The sequence below is a fragment of the Bipolaris maydis genome (assembly GCF_028858645.1).
Source record: "Bipolaris maydis strain C4 unplaced genomic scaffold PSV08scaffold_5, whole genome shotgun sequence".
NCBI lineage: Eukaryota > Fungi > Ascomycota > Dothideomycetes > Pleosporales > Pleosporaceae > Bipolaris > Bipolaris maydis.
In genome coordinates this window covers 986,259-1,003,070 of record NW_027093861.1, presented here as the reverse complement: position 1 = coordinate 1,003,070, position 16,812 = coordinate 986,259, and the positions used below count along the sequence as shown (strand labels likewise).

Genomic DNA, 16,812 nt, shown 5'->3' with positions numbered 1-16,812 from the left:
TCTCTCCTTACTTTGGGCTCAGTGGACCTCGTTCATGGCTCGCGACGTAGTCATCACTCCCCATTTCAACGCCCCAGAAATTCAGTTCAGAGTGAAGATTACCTGCTCGACAATGGTACAACAACATTTGTAGCGTTGTCTCGACGAGATGACTACACTTGTGCTCCTGGAAGTCAGTACTTTTCTCATGCTGCAGTAGCATAGTGCACTTTTTTAACCCAGTGTGTAGGGCCTTGCAAGAATGGAGCTTGCTGTGGAGGTAAGTGACTTCATCATTTGACCCGACATATTCTTGAAGTTTGGTGGATTGATTTGCTCTAATAGAAAGCGGTAACTGCGGATACGGGCCAACCTACTGCGGTACAGGCTGTTCCAGCAACTGTGACGCAACCGCCGAGTGTGGAAAATTTTCTAAAGTCCCTGGCAAGACATGTCCGTTGAATACATGGTGGGTTGCCTTTGCTATTTTTGAAGACCCATGAAGTTCAGAGCCAGACTGCTAACAGTCGAACAGCTGCTCAGAATTTGGATTCTGTGGCACCACAGCAGGTACGGAATCAACTTCTGATATACGCGTTTGGTTGCTGATAGTATGAGCAGACTTTTGTGGGAAGAACTGCCAGTCTAATTGCGTCGAACATCCAAAGCCTTCCGGTGGGGGAGGCAAGGTGGACGATCGCGGTAAGTGGGCATGGTGACCTGAAGATATATGTTCGTGCAAACTGACTGCTTCAGTAATTGGGTACTGGGAAGCTTGGAATGCTAGATCAGCTTGTCACAACACTCAAGCGTCGGATCTTCCTCGTGAGTTTTGCCGGGACGATTCATCCTGTTCCATACTTACACTATTCACATAGTCGATGCTCTTACACATGTCAACTATGCCTTTGCCTACATCGATCCAAGCAGCTTTGAGATTACAACCATGGACGCTCAGACTCCAGTAAGCACGTTTGAAGACGTAGTGGCACTGAAGGACCTGAAGCCGGATCTCAAAGTCTTTGTTAGTATTGGCGGGTGGACCTTTTCAGACAACGGCACAGCCACGCAACCCGTATTTGGAAACATTGCTCGCACCTCAGACAACCGACAAAAGTTTGCCAACAACCTGCTCAAATTCATGACCGGATATGGGTTTGATGGAGTTGATCTTGATTGGTGAGTGTAAAGAAAAGTGTTCTCTTCCCTCATCACTCTAACAGTAACAAGGGAATATCCTGGTGCACCTGATCGCGGTGGTAAGGAGGACGACACTAAGAACTACGTTGAACTTCTCAAGACATTGAAATCCACCTTTGATAACTCAGGCCAAAACCTAGGCCTTACATTTACTGCGCCATCTTCATTCTGGTACCTCCGATGGTTCGATCTTCCCGGCATGATGAAGTATGCTGACTGGGTAAATTTGGTATGTATCGATGAGCAACGGCAGAAACAGTTGAGCTGACCTTCTCAATAGATGAGCTACGATCTGCATGGTGTCTGGGATAGTAGCAATCCGATGTCAGTAACCTTCACTGTTTTAAAAACATTTCAAATTACTGATAGCACATAAAGTGGTGCAATCGTCCAGGCACATACGAACTTGACAGAAATAAAGCTGGCTGCAGAGCTCTTCTGGCGTGTCGATATTCCCCCGTCACAAGTCGCACTAGGCTTTGGCTTTTACGGCCGAGCATTCACGCTTTCAGACCCAAGCTGTACCACGCCCGGGTGTCCCTTTAGTGTGAGTTCAGAGCTAGCAATGCGCAATTTACTCAATAAAATATGCTGACAATGAAATCCCACAGGGTGGTGCAAAGAAAGGTGCTTGCACTGCAACCAGCGGCTACCTTGCACACTATGAGATTCAAGACATCTTGAACAAGAATAACAAGCGAGATCTAACAATTGTACACGACGAAAAAGCAGCTGTCAAGTATCTTCACTGGGATAACAATCAGTGGATCTCGTTCGACGACGCAGACACTTTTAAGCAGAAGAGAGACTGGGCTAATAGTGTTGGCTTCTCAGGGTCACTGATTTGGGCATCTGATCTCGACGATTATGACAACACTGCACACAAAGCATTTACCGGCAACCAGAAAATTGGATCACGAAAACAGCTCTCCGATTTTAATCTCAAGGATGATTACACGGAGACAGCAAACTCCTTCCTGGGCCAGGGTTGTAAGTTCAATGAAACTGTTGTTAGCGATGTCAAGAGCTACGACTGTGGTAAGGATATGGAATTGGTAGCGTATGATACGCATGGCTGCAAAGGCGACAAGGTGAGTTGATCCTGAACGTGAGAAATTAGATGTTCTACCAACACCTCCATTACAGAATCATAAAGACTGGCAGTGTGGATGGCCAATGTGCTGTCCTACATCGGCACGCATGAAGGACAAGTGCATGTGGCGTGGAAGCGGTGGAGACTGCAATGGCCAGTGCCATCCCAATGAAGTTAAAATCGGTGGTTCTTCATGGGGCGGTTATCCAGGTGAGGGCCATACTGGTAGGTGTAGTCGAGGAGGCAAGGCCCTCTGTTGCACTGTGGACACTGAGCCTGTCACGCACGGTTGCTACTGGACAGAAGGATGGTGAGGATTCTTTGCAAACTACCTTCAAGACGAAAATAACAACTCCGTGTAGTGACAACAAGAGATGTGCGGCCGATGAAGAAAGCGTGGCCCACGCATTCAGCATCAACAACAATGCATGCGTTGTAGAACTGCCGCCGCTGAAGCGTCGAGGTGACGAGCTTTTCAGTTTGCAATCAAGGGCTTCTAGTGGTGGTCAGAACTACTGCTGCAAGAAAACTAAAAAGGCATTTGGTGAGCACTCACATGATAACTGGTTACAAGATGTATGCTGACGCTGAGCTTCAGACAAATGCAGTTGGATTGGCAGTGGTGACTGCGCGAAAAATACATGTGAACGGAATCAAATCACTCTGGCAACCGATTCATACGGAGATTCTGAAGACTCTTGCAATTGTACGTATGCCCCGTACTTTGGATACGTTTTTTATGATGTTATCGAAACTTGGATTGTTTTTGGTCGGAGGCTCACATAAAGAAATTGCGTTTCAGGGTGGCGTTCAAAAGCGCTCTGCTGCGAGCCAAACGAGGATGCCCTCAACGTCTCGATATGCGATGGTGATCTTTGCGAGGACGGCGGCTGCGAAATTCCCGAACTGGACGACTCTCTCGCAAAGCGATCCCTATCTGATGACTGGGATTACCTAGAAGGCCGCGCAGACAACAAACGTCCGCCAGGTGCAGCTAATCAAAAAACAGTCGTCCTCGAGGCAGGCATCAATCTGATTCTGACAAGTGCCCCGTACCCCTCTGGTGCCAAGCTCTTTGAAGGAGGCGGATTGAACACACTGTCGATGAAAGGCGGTTTCATGATGGCAGACACCGTTTGCACCAACCTTGGTGTGGCATTCCACACGGTGGGCAGTATCCCAACCGGACTGACTGCTATTTCCGGCAAGACCATTTTGTGGGCTACGGAACATTGGCGAGAGGCAAGTTGAGAAATTTCTTACTGAGCGCGTTTCCAAACGTAGAGATACACGAACTGATAATCCATAGCTCTCTAGTATGGAGCATCTGCTCAAGGTAGCTGTAACAGGCGTGCTCGTTTCCAAGAAAGCGATGAAGGCTGCAAAAATGTCGGCAAGAGATGTGGCCAATGCTTGGAACTCAGTGTATCCAGCAGGTGCTACTCTTACGTCGCTAGGCCAGCAGTTCGTCACCGGAGTCACAGGCTTCGGGTCTGACGACGGGTATGGTAATGATTGGAATAACCTGAAAACTCCAAACATGAGGTTCTTTACTGTCATTGGATCTCATGCTTATCGCTATGGCCTTTCGTATCTGCCTGGCGATATGAACACCATGAAGAGTAATCTACTGAGAGGTCAGGACCCTGTTGCCCTGCGGAAATTCACTTCAAATTTGAACAAGGTGGCCAAGGGAACCGATCTCAAGGAAATGGAAAAATCGGTTACGTTTTTACTAACTGGAATCCAAAGGGCAAGTGTTTCTCCTTTTATCATCTTCTTTACTTATGCATTTGACTGACTCATAAAAACAGGTCTTTGGCACAGTCGCATACTATAACGACGCATCCCTAGCCAGCTACTTTGACAAAACCACCAGCGACATGACTGCTTTAGCCAAAGAAATGGCCCAGTACTTTACCGGCTGGAAAAACTTCCCTGCGATTCTCGCAGAGTACCAAGCGGACCTACTGGAGTACGCCAGTAACAATGCTAGGAACTTTGTAACGGCACGCTGTACGTTGATCCTCGACAAATTCAAGGACGTTGATGAGGCTACGGCTGCGGAACCCGTCAAGAACCTGATAAAGACTACCAAATTCTTTGCGACGCAGTTGGACAGGTTGAAGTTTAGTGATACTTCTGTTGGAGCAGAGTAGGACATTTACAGTAGTGGTAATTCAAGCATCAAATTCTTAATCAACATTTCTACTTCTGCCCACATTCATGCTCTTCCAACATTCCCGCCATTTCCTAAAGCCCACAAACAATAGCTCCAAACTCATTCTTCGTCGCCTCCCACCACGCGGCCTCAACCGCACCGGGGCCGCAGGTGCTCGGGGTCGTAAACTTCCATTCAAGCAGCCCGTTCTCGCCTCCGCACCATGCATCGGAAATGGGGCAGTCGCCCTGAAAGCTCTTCATGTTGTCCCAGAGGCCACCGCACCAGCCGGGGATACCGTAGACATTGTCAGCGGTTACGCGCCATTTGTGGACCCAGCCGCCTTCGTAGCCGCAGGTCGCGGAGAAGGCGGTGGCAGGGAGAAGGGTGGTGAGGGCGAGGGTGGTAAACTTCATTTTGTGAGTGAAGTTGGGAAGTTGAATTGTATAGTTTGATTAAAGATTGAGAGTTTAGTTTTTGATGGGTAGAAGGTATGAAGAAGGAGGTTGTGTTGAGATGTGTTAATGATTCTATCTGCTTGATGGCAACTTGGGTTTATATACACATAGCCAAGATCATTGAGCTGCTCATGAATCCGAATAACTCACACACTCGCTCTATGCAATCAACTACACGGGATGTATATCCCTTGGCTTTACGGCAGTGCTCTACAATCTCCTCCAAACTACCAAGCTATACGAAAGACAAAAGTTGCTCAGTAACTCCCCATCCGGAAACTCCCAGCGCACTCAACATCCCGCCCCACGCTTCCACCAAGTCACGCACCGTAACCCAACTCCACCCCTCAATATGACTGGAGATCAATTCCCCATCTTCTCCTCTTGGCACCTCTCTCTATCACCTTTCTTTAGCAACAAAAACCCCCCCAAGACCCTGCATACACCCTTACCCACAAAAACACGGATCTACCCTTCCGCCTATCTCACCGTGCACCCAAAACGCCCCCGAATGCGATTCGCCCACTGCATCGGCCCGCCTTAAAAACCCAAGACTTTCCAAGATCCTGAGCCACTTTGGGGTCCAAAAGAATGGTACTACCGAATACCCCCCATACTCCCTGTTCCCGCTGCGGGTAAGGCGTTCCACCCCCCCCCCCCCCCGGGGGGAAATACCAAGACAAAAGGCGTCCCAACCCACCAGCTCCGCCTCAAAATTTCCCCCCACCCAACAAGATATTCGGGAGGCCTGGGTAGATCTTTTACCTTTGTGAATACAAGATGCTCAGATGGAAATCGGACCTTTGGGAGATTGCATGGGCTGCCTGAGGTCTCCGCCCCTAATGGGCTCCACATATTGTTTTTTTTTCTTTGATTGGGCGGCTCGGGTTGTTGGAAGAAGAGGGTGGTGATGGTCTCGGTGGTACTGTGTTTTCATCATTCGCTCTACGGGTTTGCTTGGGAGATTCTCGGCGTTGGGCCTGAGAGGGGAGTATGAGTGACAAAGTGCGTGAAGGGGACCCCAAAAAAAGGACTTTCGCTTGTTTTGTCCAGAAAGAGAAATGAATCAGGACTATCTTCTTCTTCTTCTTCACCTAGAATAGATGCAAACCTCATACTATCTATCTCGGTCATTGTACCTATAAATCCCTTTCAAAAGTCCCCAGTTCAATGCCATCACTTCATCAGTTCTTCCAACCCTTCCTACTCCCACAACAATCATCTACCATTTTATAAATCGTTGCGTCTACTACCCATCAACTCTTTCGTTCATCAATCCAGAAAAAAAAATGCACTTCTCCACTCCCTTCTCACTCTCCCTCGCTGCCCTCGCAACCACCGCTTCAGCTGCAAGCTGCACCATCGACGGCAGCGCCGCAGCGTACCATTGGGAAGTCCGAGCCAGCGGCGTCTACGGCATCCCTGGCTGGTGCGGCGGACTCTGGGACAATCTGAACAGATGGGGCGGACTGTGCAATCCGTCTTATCCGTATTGTAATGGGCAGGATGGCGAGATGGTGTGGAGGTTTACGACGAGTGTTGGGTGTATGAGGGGGCATGTTGAGTCGGTTTGGTAAGTGCAATTTGTGGGGTTTCTTCTGGAAGAGGGAATCAAGGCTAACTAGTGGGGAAATAGGTGGGAGGCAACGAAGAATGAGTTTGGGGCTATCACTTGTGTGGATGCGCCGGAGAAGAGGGAGGTGTTGGATGCGCCTGAGAAGAAGAAGAGGGAGGAGTTTAAGGCTTAAGCTGGAAGCAATATATGGGGCTGGGATATAGTGAGGGAAGTCTTGAGCATGGCATGGCAGGAGATAGTAAATATGCAACGGGACAAGTGAGGATTGCTGTAATCGTTTCTAGCAGCGCAATATAATCCGCTGTTTCAACCCAGTAAATTGGACATCGACAATACGTTGAGTCTTCAGAAAAGTGGACTAAAGTCATTATTGGTACCGCTTCCAGTAACAGCCCAGAATCCAAAAATCTCGTTTTTTTTTAAAAAAAAAAACGTCGTACGTACTTGCATTGGGTCCTAGAAAAAACAAAGTCGCATGTTTGAAAACTAGTACACAACACAAACACATCCATCCATGCATCCATCCTCAACACTTGGGTATCAAACTTCACAACTCTGCATCCCAGGCAAATCAATCAACCAAACCAAGGCCCAAATCCTCGCTCTCGCTTCCGTCAAGGTAGTCCAAAGCGAGTAATTAACCGCAAATCTCGTCAAGCCCGGATTCGCCGCCCACCTCAACAGGGCAGATGTGCGCGCAGGAACATGGACACGATTCCGAGTATCAGGCGCCGGCATGGCTTCCGGATCCTCAGCCAACGAGCGACGCCGCAACTCGTCGGCACTCATAGTCTCTGCGTCGGCCATGGTCCACCAAAAGAGCCTGCTGATGGGTTCTTCGCCTCGAAACAGCGCAGCGTTGAAGGCATCTTGATTGAGCATTGACATTTGCAGAAACTTGAGGTAGGATCGCAGTGCCCTCGTAACGTCGTTGGAGCGACAGTCAGCGACTTGCTTGCTGTCTCTCCAGATGCGAGATGTGTGGTATGGATGATTTACTTCGCGGACGTTGCCTAGGTCGGCGAGGAGCCAGTCCGAGGATCCTTGGATGAAGATGTTGGAGGGCTTGACATCATCGTGGCAGTAGCCTGCGTTGTGCATGGTTGATAGGATGGAGAGGAAGCGGTTGAAAGCGGGGCGATATAGGGCATCGATGGTGCGGTAGGATGTGACGTTTGGGTTGGTGGAGAGCTTCTGGGCGAGTGTGAGAAGGTTGCCGCCTTCTGCCAGGGGTGTGACTAGGTGCCATTCTTCTGGACTTCCGGGGGAGTTGGATGCTATGAAGTGGGCCTTGATGGGAAGAAAGCCGTCGTATCTTGGCTTTGCATTTCCGGTATCGTCAGTTTCGTTAGCAGCAGTCGAAGCAGAGCCTCCAAAGTAGAGGCTCGCAGGTATCTCTGTCGGCCATCTATCGGTTGGATAGCTGGCAGGAGCGCAGTTTCGGAAAGGACTTCGTACTGTGTCGAAAGTCTTAATAACGGAGTCCTTGTAGACATACACACGTCCCTCCCAGCCGTTTCCCAGAAGCCTCCAATGCTGGCGGTTTTCCAAGAGATTGGCTATTAATTGCGGATCTTCATTTTCTGGTCCCCATGAGCGTGTGTGACGATTGTGGATGCGCAGGTTGAAGTTGGTTGCGACGCGTTTCGCTGTTAGGTCGAACTTGGTCGGGACGTATTTCGCTCGTAGAGATTCTCGGCTGATTAGGTAAAGGTATTGCTGGTGAAGAAGCGCAATGATAAACAACACAATGGCAAGACGGTGGCGCACACGATAAAATGTTCGCACTCTGGGAGACGTTAAGCTGCGAAGAAGATGCCCCATGGATACTGATTTAAGAGGGAGTTGTGGAACTGGGGCAGTGAGGCTTGACGCTCCAGGAAACATGGGAAAGCGCAGCTTCTGAATGCTTGCTTGGACAGTTACTGCCTGCTTGCTCAAGTCGTTGAGTACAAGTCGGTAATATGATATGCTGACCCAAGTTGTTCGTGTATCAGAAAAAGAGTGGCTATCGTGGGCCTATACTGCATCCTGGAATCTATAACTTGACCCAAAGAAATTGTTTTGGTTCAGGATATCACGCTTGTGACGTCGGGGATTGGGGGTGAACCACTTGATGATAGTAAGACTTGGCTTTTGGAAGCAAGAAAGCAGAGGGTTGGGTTGGCTCAGCCACAGCATAGCCGGCTTTCCTTGATGTGCTGCCGCAATGGGAAGTCAGTCATACTGCGCCAGTGGGCCTTATCTAACTGAGGTCCACCACGATGCTAAAAAGGCACCAAATGTGCATGTACAAAGTGCCATGTCTTGACTTGAACCAATCAAGCAGTCTGCGACTTGCTCGACTCGGATGGGAAATGCCGTCTACAGGCCCCAATAGTCTCGCGCATGCACCAAATATAAGCTGGCGGCATCAGCGTGCCTTGGTGTTGTGAACAAAAGAGCCGGGGTGACGTCAAGGATACGCTGTCTCGCGTCCCCGGCAGCCGTCCAACCGCGGGCGACCCACGCGATCAACTCTCAGGGTCCCGCATTCCCGTAGTACAAGCCTCGCCGTCTGATCCCACATCCTTGCACCACAAACCACAGCCATGACTACCGAAGCACGTTCTGCGCAGAACAGGACACAGCTGGTTGCGCATTTTGATGATTACAAGTAACATGACGGCACAATGGGCATCTTCAGCACACCAAGCTAACACCGAGCCAGGACCCGCGATGCGCAAAGCGACGGGTGGACCAAACTCTGGGAAAAAGACGAAGCGCACCTATGGGATCGCGGTAGACCTTCGCCTGCATTACAGTCGTTCCTAGAGACGCATCCGTACCGTGAGACGCTGTTCCGAGAGGGGGAGAAACGACCACTCAAGGCTTTTGTCCCTGTATGTAGAATACCCTCGTCGAGACAGACGACTTGAGCAGGAGTGACTCAATTCCCATAGGGCTGCGGTAAAGGCCATGATGTTGCTCTGCTAGCACGCTACGGCTATCAGGTATGGGGCCTGGAGGTCTCGCAAACAGCAGTCGATACCGCGAATGAAAATATCAAAGGTCAGCTGAAGGGTTCTACTTGCTCTGGTACTGCAGAAGTGGTTCTCGGGGATTTTTTCCAAAACGGGTACGAGGACAAGTTTGGGCCGGACTTTCAGGGTTTCGATCTCATCTATGACTACACGGTATGTATGTCGCGTGATGAGGGTTGCAAGGACACACGCTAATGATGCTAGTTTCTCTGTGCTTTGCTGCCAGAGATGCGCAAAGACTGGGCTGAGCGGATCAAGAGTCTTTTGGCGCCGACGGGCGTGCTTGTGTGTCTCGAGTTTCCTATGTGGAAGCCGCTCAAAGCACAGGGTCCGCCCTGGGGTCTCAATGGCGTGCACTGGAATCTGCTGGCTGATGGTGGAGATGGCATGATGGATGAGTCTGGGAAACTTGTTGGTGGTGGGAAAGACCAGGGCAGCTTCGAAAGAGTTGTATACTGGAGCCCGCCTGAGTCGTTTGAGCAGAGCCGTGGTGAGGACATGATTAGTGTGTGGAAGCTGAAGTAATAGATTATTAGTGATTGAATTGAATTGTAGATGTGTGTACTTGCAGGAAAGAATCTACAAGTGCTGGTTGACTTTCCTAGGCCAGAGAAGGCTTACATGGATTTGTAAACAGTCACTGAGGGTCAAACCCACTCCATTAGCATTTTATAGAACCCCCCTTTAACAAAAAAAACAGGCTATTCTTCTCTCTCTCTGACCCTTCCATCCGCAAAAAGAATGGTCACTACGAGGGTCGAACTCGCGACCTTGGCGTTAACTGAGATCCTTTGTAGGAGCAGGGCTCCTAGCCTGGATTTATTAGCACCACGCTCTAACCAACTGAGCTAAGCGACCTTTTCACCTTCCGGGGAAGGAACGAGTATTGTAGCTGCCTGCTCGAATGAGCTGGAGGTTGAACACCGCGCTGTTGATTGCTGATTGATGGAAGTTTTGAAATTTGGAAAATATATTTCAAGACATTTTGCAAGTAGGTAAGTGGACTAGTGGGGCTTGAGAAAACTGATAGTAAAGGTGGGGTCGCGCCACAAGGTCGGAACCAGACAAGGGTCAAGTGGGTGCCAAAGGACCCCACCATCGGCAGATGCAACAGCTGCAAGGGGTTAGTACAGTTCGTGTCGAGAGATGCTCATGGGTCCAACATTCCACCTTGTATCTGGCCAACCAAAAGACATGCTTTGAAAGTGGTTCGTGAGCCAAAATCAACGTCCAACACGCACGCCTTCACAGTGGAGCATCGAGACCAATGTTATCCAAAAAAAAATGTGTAACTAGTCGAATTAAAATCGTGTAGAGCATCAATCAAAACGCCTCCCCAGCGAGGTCTTCGGCGAGACCTTCCAACTCTTCTTGTCTAAATGGCACCCACAGCCGCTCTGTGCCCATGCCATCTTTCCGACTTTCAATCATCTGATGATCGTGAAACTCTTTGAGCAAGGTTCTAAAACTAACTTCACTGGTGCATACAAAAGCCTCGACAGCCTTGTGGTACAGGACGCGGTATTCCACGCCCTGTGTAGATTCTGGCAGGGCGTTCTTTGCTTGTGCGCCCTTTGGCTTTGATGTGGCAGTGACGTCGTCGTCTTCGTCTAGGTCCATGCCTTCCATCATGGATAAAGCGAGTTGCTCCATGACCAAGATGCGGAACAGTTCTCGCGCTTGTTCCGGTAGGGAGCGCAAGACGAAGCCCACACCGTCTCTGCCGCCCACTCGCCTGCCGCTGCGCCCAAGAAGCTCGTTGACAGTCTCGACAGTGTCCATCTCTGCGTCGTAGGGTGCAAAGGTAGTTGCGTCGTGGAACAGAAACTTGTATTGTGTTTTGAGACCAACATCCCACAGCAGAGAAAAGTTTGGTGTGTCCGCTGTACATATGAGATTAACAGAAGGGTGGCTGGCTAGTCGGGCGAGCATGGACGGCAGTGGGGTTTTCCGAAGGTAGGGCGAGTCGATGGAGTTCAAGACGACGGGTACTGGATGGGATGGTGGGTTGTTGGTAAGATGGTCCAAGATGGCATCGAGCAGCACCGTGGGCTGATTAGGCAGCTTCAAATTCGCTGGCACAACAGCCGATGCGACCGTCGTCAGGAGTTCCTTGATTGTAGTGCCAGCAGCATAACCGTTTATAACTACTATCTTGGGCGTCTTCTTGGTTCCCCTATAAGGCACGCGCTCGAGGAGGGTGTGGTAGAGGTGGGCCGTGAATCGTTCTGTAATGATGCGCTTGGAGCCATAGCCGTAGAGGCAGATGTTGAAGCCCTGTTCGAGTTCGAATATCCACTGGTCGTACGCGCGGCCATGCAGTTGGAGCAAAAAGTCTATTTCCGACTGATGAGGGTCCTGGTATGCTTGTATTGACTGAAAGTACTCGTCGTGGCTGAGGAGACTTTGTGCGGAGAGAGTGTTGTTGGACGTCTTTGTGCCTGCAGGGCGGTTCTGCCAAAAGTACTCCTCGTGCGGAGGCAATTCGGTGGGCGGGGTGGGCGAGTGTTGCTTTCGCGGGCGGCCTGCTTTGCCTGATCCCTTTGGCCGACCCCTTCCACGCTTCGAGGGAGTGTCGGGCACAGGGACTTCTTCTGGGGGCGCCTCCTCGGTAGACTGTTCTACCTCGTCGGCAGGCTCGTCGAGAATTTGCTGGGCGAGTTCATCCTCGTCGTCAACAACGTCCTCGTCGCTGTCTATGCCATTCAACGTCCGCTCGAGCATGCGCCTGTTGCTCTTCCGACGTGCACTTCGATCGGCATTGCGGACGAGGGTCGGGGTGCCCTCTGGGGAATCACGTTTGGCAGACTTTGTCGGGGTTTCAAAGACCAGTTTCCGCGCCGACTTTGGGGTGGCAGCGACTGCATTGGGGAAGCCGGCCTTTTTCAAGATGGATCGAGGGGTGCCATGCTCAGCCAGGTATGTCCTCCCCTTTCTCGAGGGCGTATGGGCGTCGAGGGGATGCTGGTCGTCTGCGACATCGTCGGCTATGCGGGCGCGCAGCTTTTGCGGGGTGCCGTCGTCGTTCTCGTCGGCGTCGCGTCTTCTCTTTGTGCCAACCATGTCTGGGGTGCGATGAAATGGTTTGGCGAGATGGGTTGATGGTGACGCGACTTACGCGACAGCGATGCTTGGCGCGCGGCGGAGGCTCAAACGCCTACCAGCGTGCGGGGACCAGAGGGCGCGAGCACCGTGTGCCACGGGCGAGGACGGGCATCCATGAGGGCGGATGCTACCCCTTCGCTGGGAGCGACGGGCCAATGCAGTCGAGCAGCCATCTGACGTCGCCCGGGGAGGGTGCAGCTTGCGCGTGTCGCTGCACACGGTGTGCTCAGCAGCGTGCAGGCGTGCTCCTGGCAGGGCTGCAGACGGCCCATTGACATGTGACGATGGCGCGGCTGCGATGGGCAGGGCCGACGTCACGGGACGGGCGGTGCATTCATCGCCATGCACTCTGCCTGTGTGTGTTTGTACTGCACATATGCATGTCAGGACACGGCAAGGAAACGGTTGGCCAGAGCTGCATGCATCCCCTCTGCGCTGGTATGCGGCGACTGGGCCGTCCAGACTCGCCGCAGCGCGTTGGGCGGGCCGTGTGCAAGCAAGCAAGCGTCGGCCGGGGCGGTCCAGGCAGGCGGGCAGATGACAGATTCATGTGCAGCATCCAAGGACGCCTGTCTCGGCGCGGTGCTCTGGTGTCGCGTCACGCAGCGGGCGAGACAGGAGGAGACAGGAGGAGACAAGAGGCTACAAATAGCTGGCCAGGCGGCTGCGGGCTGATGCCACTGTGCTGCGTTGGGCTGGGCTGCAGACGATCCGTCCACACATAGCCGTGCTGATGATCTCACCCACGGCGCTGCCCGCGCCTGTTGGTTTTCCGTCGTCTTCATCCGCGACTGCCCCGCACAAGCCCGAAACTTCACCTCCACACCCGTCCCAACCACGCCCTCTGCCACTCCACCACTCTCGACTCCCTCGACGCCGCCGCTCGACCCCAGACACCCGCGCTGCTGCGACTGCAACGGCCACCATCCCCGTCCGCCTCGCATCCCCGCCAGCCCTCGCTGCCCCCGTTCGCACCCTTCCCCCGGCGACTCGCCCCCAACCAACCGCCGTGTGGCGCTCTCCCGCGCTCCCTGTCTCCAGCTCGGCCTCGACGCACTTTGCTGCTGCCACCATGGAACAAAGACGGCGGCCCGAGTACAACCTCGACATCTTCGCAGATGCTGCCTTTGTCAAGGATGTCGTCAAGGGTAAGTCTGCTCCGCCCTTTGTTTTTCTTCGCCTTCTGGCCCGGCCACCCGCCCTCTCCCGTGAGCCTGTCCTGACCGGCCGACAGCAATCCTGCACACGATTTTCTTTCACCGGTACTTTACCTCGATATCGCCCCTGACACGCGACCTGCTCGACCTGACGCTACCCGCCATCGACGATGTCGACCTTGAAACCCTTATTGAGCAGAAGACGTTTGCGCTCGTGCGCTCCATAGACAGCACCCACCAGCCACGCGGACGAGGTCAGATTGTCGTCCAGTTCTTCGAGAAGAAGCGGAGAAAGACGTACTTTTTCGGAAAGGCAGACGAAGACGTTTGCTGGGAGCAGTGGACGCTTGACGTGACTCTCGCCCAGCCCCGGACCGAGACTGGTACGTAGCAGCCCAACCAACCCTCCGACTCCTGCCAACCCACTAATCCACTTGACAGACGCCCTCAAGGTCCGTCGCGCAATGACAAAGTCGCTGGAAAAAGCCGCGCACAAGATCATCGCCATCGTCAACCGCGACAAAGACCACATTCCTCCTATCACCACTACCGACGCCAACCCCTTCCCCTACCAGATTGTCGTCAACCCAAAGTCTGCTGAAAACGACTGGCGGCCCCGCATCGGCCTCTTCTAACCTCGAAACTATCTGGCGGTGAAAAGAAAAAAATCAAAGGAAGCGCAACTGTATATATGTATCACCTTGCTCCATCAACCGGGCAAGACCAAGTTCAACACGAGTAGGATGTAATATTTTGTCGCTCACTGCGACATAAAAGAGATGGGAAAAGCCCTCGATTCCATATACCGGCCGTATTAGAGATGGGCCGCGGCGTTTTATTTTTTTTCTTTTTGCGAACCCTCCCTTTCCTTTCCCCCTTTCGCCGCCGCCGCCACCACTCCCAAAAGCTCCACTGTACAGTGTCCGCCATGTCGGGCAACCTTTCCCTCAAAGCAAACCTTGCGAACCACCTGTATCGGAAAGTCCCAAGAACATGAGCGTTTTGATTGTTTGTTACCTACTTGCTACTATAGCTACACAAGATACCCCAATTCCCCAAATGAAATTACACTGTTTTTGAAAAAAAAAAAAAAAAAAAAAAAAGGAAACACCACGGCGAGGATGTGGATGCTTTAGTCTTCTGGTGCGTGAATCTTTGATGATGATGGTCGTATGTTGATATGCCAGCTACCCAAATACATCCAACTATCACATCATTCATTCCTCTTCTCCGCCCACTCAACCCACCTCTTCACAACCTCGTCCACCTTCTTAATCCCCTCCCTCGTAGCCTCGACCTCAAACCACTCCTTGTGGCTCTTCCCACAGGCCTCACACTGCTTAATCACGCGCTGCTCCCCCAATTCCAAATGAATCATGCGCTCCACCCGATGCGCATGTGGTACCTTGCGCACTCCCGCCGCCGCCCCATCACCCCCAGCTTGCAACCCTCCACCACTAGCACCACCACCACCACCACCCGTTGACCCCCGCCCCTGATGCGACGCCTGCCTCGACCCCGCAGGCGATGGCGTCGCAGACGAAACATGCGGATAGTACCGCACAAGCGAAAGACTATACCCGCATTGTCTCGTCCACTCATTCATCCGCCGATGCACGTTATTCGCCCTGCCTATCTTGAGGAGAATCGTCTCTTTGCCTCCCTTGTCCCCCCCCGCTTTCTCGCCCTTCTTCTCTTTGACAGAATACTGCCTCATGACATCCGACGTCCGTCGCCTCGACCCCTCGCCCCGTGGCGCCAGCAAATTACTGGCTGCGGATGCGGGTGCTGGGCCCGCAGCCTCGGGCGTCAGCCAGAAGATGTAGATGAAGCCTTCCTCGTCGTGGGGGGAGATGGGCTTGGAGAGTTCCGCTAACAGGGTTGAGGCCAGTTTCGGGGGGACAGAGGTGGGGATGTAGCGCAGGAGCGTGGCGGTTTCCGAGTCGGAGCTGGCGTTGTTGGACTTGTTGACCGGTCGGGCCGGCTTTTCACTGAGGGGCTTGCGAGAGCTCGAAGGGCGCGAGTGTTGGCTGCTGCTTTTTCGAGATTGGCCTTGTGCACGCGGTGGTTGTGGTGGTTGTGATTGTGGTTGTGGGATATCTTGCATGGGTGTTTCTGTCTGGGTTGGATTCAATCCGGCTGGCGGCTGGTGCTCTGTCTTCTTCTTGTGCCGTGTGGGTTCCGTAACTTCCTCATCTGCAGATCCACAGCACAGCGATGCCCAGAAGCCTAGCTTTTTCACTACTGGTGGCGCTGATTTCGATGGCCGGTCTCTTCGTTTCCTGTCTGCCATTACGTCGCTGGGTATAGACATCAATGGACCCTGGACAGCATCCCACGTCGGTGGCCGGTTGATTCGTCTGGGTGGTCGAGACCCAGATCTTCTTCTATGGCCACTGCTTCTCCTCTTGCGTGGAGCAGCTTCATTCGGCTCCTCGATGTCCAGAACACCCAGCCGTTGCACCAGTGTATCAATGCTACTCCTCTCTTTCAGCGGGTACAATTGCGTCTCTGGTCCTGTCGACTCTTTCGCGGCCAACGTCTCGGCCTGGTCTTTGTGCTGCCAGCAAAAGTACGCCGCTGCGCCAATCTCCTCCCCGCTGTCATCGCCAGCAACAGACGTCACGGCGAGAACACCATCGCCTTCAGGCTCCTTCGCGTCAATAGGCCGTTTGCATGGTCGCCCGGATTGTGTAAGGCCTTTGCACGTGGTCGCTGGATTTCGTGAATCTGAGCGAGGAATGAGTGACTCCGGCGTCACTCCGGTAAACATGTTGATGTAGAAATGCGGTTCCGTATCTAGGAATGTTGAATGTTGGAAGTTGCATTGGCAACCAAAAGCTGTAGATTTCTAAAAGGTAGGGAGCTTCGGCGCGTCCATCACGGCGCGTCCATAAATTCACAGCCACATCGCATCAGGAAGCATCAAGGGCAGCGCATGGCTGTGAAATGTCAAGTGGAGCGTGTGTGACGACAGACAGGCCCACTCTGTCTTCCAAGTTGTCGTCAGCCAGCGCATTGTGAGCCAGCAGTCATAGCGTCCGTGTCGGCGCGTACCTA

At 52.4% G+C, this 16,812-nt stretch overlaps 8 protein-coding genes and 1 non-coding gene across 9 annotated transcripts; 4 read left to right on the top strand and 5 right to left on the bottom strand.

The window, feature by feature from the left end:
* Positions 1–241: 241 nt before the first annotated feature.
* On the top strand, positions 242–4,431 carry PSV08DRAFT_370126 (glycoside hydrolase; the record flags this gene model as incomplete). Its single annotated transcript, XM_014226767.1, has 16 exons — positions 242–259; positions 325–416; positions 515–549; positions 601–681; positions 736–804; positions 858–1,158; positions 1,210–1,408; positions 1,460–1,503; positions 1,558–1,726; positions 1,791–2,270; positions 2,326–2,582; positions 2,635–2,816; positions 2,871–2,978; positions 3,075–3,439; positions 3,582–3,995; positions 4,087–4,431. 16 exons carry the CDS (start codon positions 242–244, stop codon positions 4,429–4,431), a joined length of 3,159 nt encoding a protein of 1,052 aa, XP_014082242.1.
* Positions 4,432–4,525: 94 nt separating this feature from the next.
* On the bottom strand, positions 4,526–4,849 carry PSV08DRAFT_350177 (uncharacterized protein; the record flags this gene model as incomplete). The annotated part of the gene is made up of 1 exon (XM_014226768.2): positions 4,526–4,849. The coding sequence occupies one exon, from the start codon at positions 4,847–4,849 to the stop codon at positions 4,526–4,528; it is 324 nt and encodes a 107-aa protein (XP_014082243.2).
* Positions 4,850–6,180: 1,331 nt separating this feature from the next.
* PSV08DRAFT_246189 (uncharacterized protein) lies at positions 6,181–6,639 on the top strand (the record flags this gene model as incomplete). The annotated part of the gene is made up of 2 exons (XM_014226769.1): positions 6,181–6,464; positions 6,528–6,639. 2 exons carry the CDS (start codon positions 6,181–6,183, stop codon positions 6,637–6,639), a joined length of 396 nt encoding a protein of 131 aa, XP_014082244.1.
* Positions 6,640–7,007: 368 nt separating this feature from the next.
* PSV08DRAFT_220670 (uncharacterized protein) lies at positions 7,008–8,291 on the bottom strand (the record flags this gene model as incomplete). Its single annotated transcript, XM_014226770.1, has 1 exon — positions 7,008–8,291. One exon carries the CDS (start codon positions 8,289–8,291, stop codon positions 7,008–7,010), a length of 1,284 nt encoding a protein of 427 aa, XP_014082245.1.
* Positions 8,292–9,040: 749 nt separating this feature from the next.
* Positions 9,041–10,084, top strand: PSV08DRAFT_361154 (S-adenosyl-L-methionine-dependent methyltransferase). Its single transcript, XM_014226771.2, has 4 exons — positions 9,041–9,123; positions 9,178–9,349; positions 9,410–9,643; positions 9,695–10,084. The coding sequence occupies exons 1-4, from the start codon at positions 9,059–9,061 to the stop codon at positions 10,013–10,015; spliced, it is 792 nt and encodes a 263-aa protein (XP_014082246.1). The 5' UTR covers positions 9,041–9,058; the 3' UTR covers positions 10,016–10,084.
* Positions 10,085–10,232: 148 nt separating this feature from the next.
* On the bottom strand, positions 10,233–10,348 carry PSV08DRAFT_t19. The gene has a single exon. It is a non-coding gene; the product is annotated as a tRNA-Ile (tRNA).
* A 411-nt stretch (positions 10,349–10,759) lies between these two features.
* Positions 10,760–12,553, bottom strand: PSV08DRAFT_408904 (origin recognition complex subunit 2-domain-containing protein; the record flags this gene model as incomplete). The annotated part of the gene is made up of 1 exon (XM_014226772.2): positions 10,760–12,553. One exon carries the CDS (start codon positions 12,551–12,553, stop codon positions 10,814–10,816), a length of 1,740 nt encoding a protein of 579 aa, XP_014082247.1. The 3' UTR covers positions 10,760–10,813.
* Positions 12,554–13,328: 775 nt separating this feature from the next.
* On the top strand, positions 13,329–14,831 carry PSV08DRAFT_400883 (uncharacterized protein; the record flags this gene model as incomplete). The annotated part of the gene is made up of 3 exons (XM_014226773.2): positions 13,329–13,743; positions 13,830–14,135; positions 14,194–14,831. The coding sequence occupies 3 exons, from the start codon at positions 13,329–13,331 to the stop codon at positions 14,385–14,387; spliced, it is 915 nt and encodes a 304-aa protein (XP_014082248.2). The 3' UTR covers positions 14,388–14,831.
* A 61-nt stretch (positions 14,832–14,892) lies between these two features.
* On the bottom strand, positions 14,893–16,525 carry PSV08DRAFT_400882 (meiotically up-regulated gene 113-domain-containing protein; the record flags this gene model as incomplete). The annotated part of the gene is made up of 1 exon (XM_066093606.1): positions 14,893–16,525. One exon carries the CDS (start codon positions 16,523–16,525, stop codon positions 14,966–14,968), a length of 1,560 nt encoding a protein of 519 aa, XP_065949322.1. The 3' UTR covers positions 14,893–14,965.
* Positions 16,526–16,812: the final 287 nt, after the last annotated feature.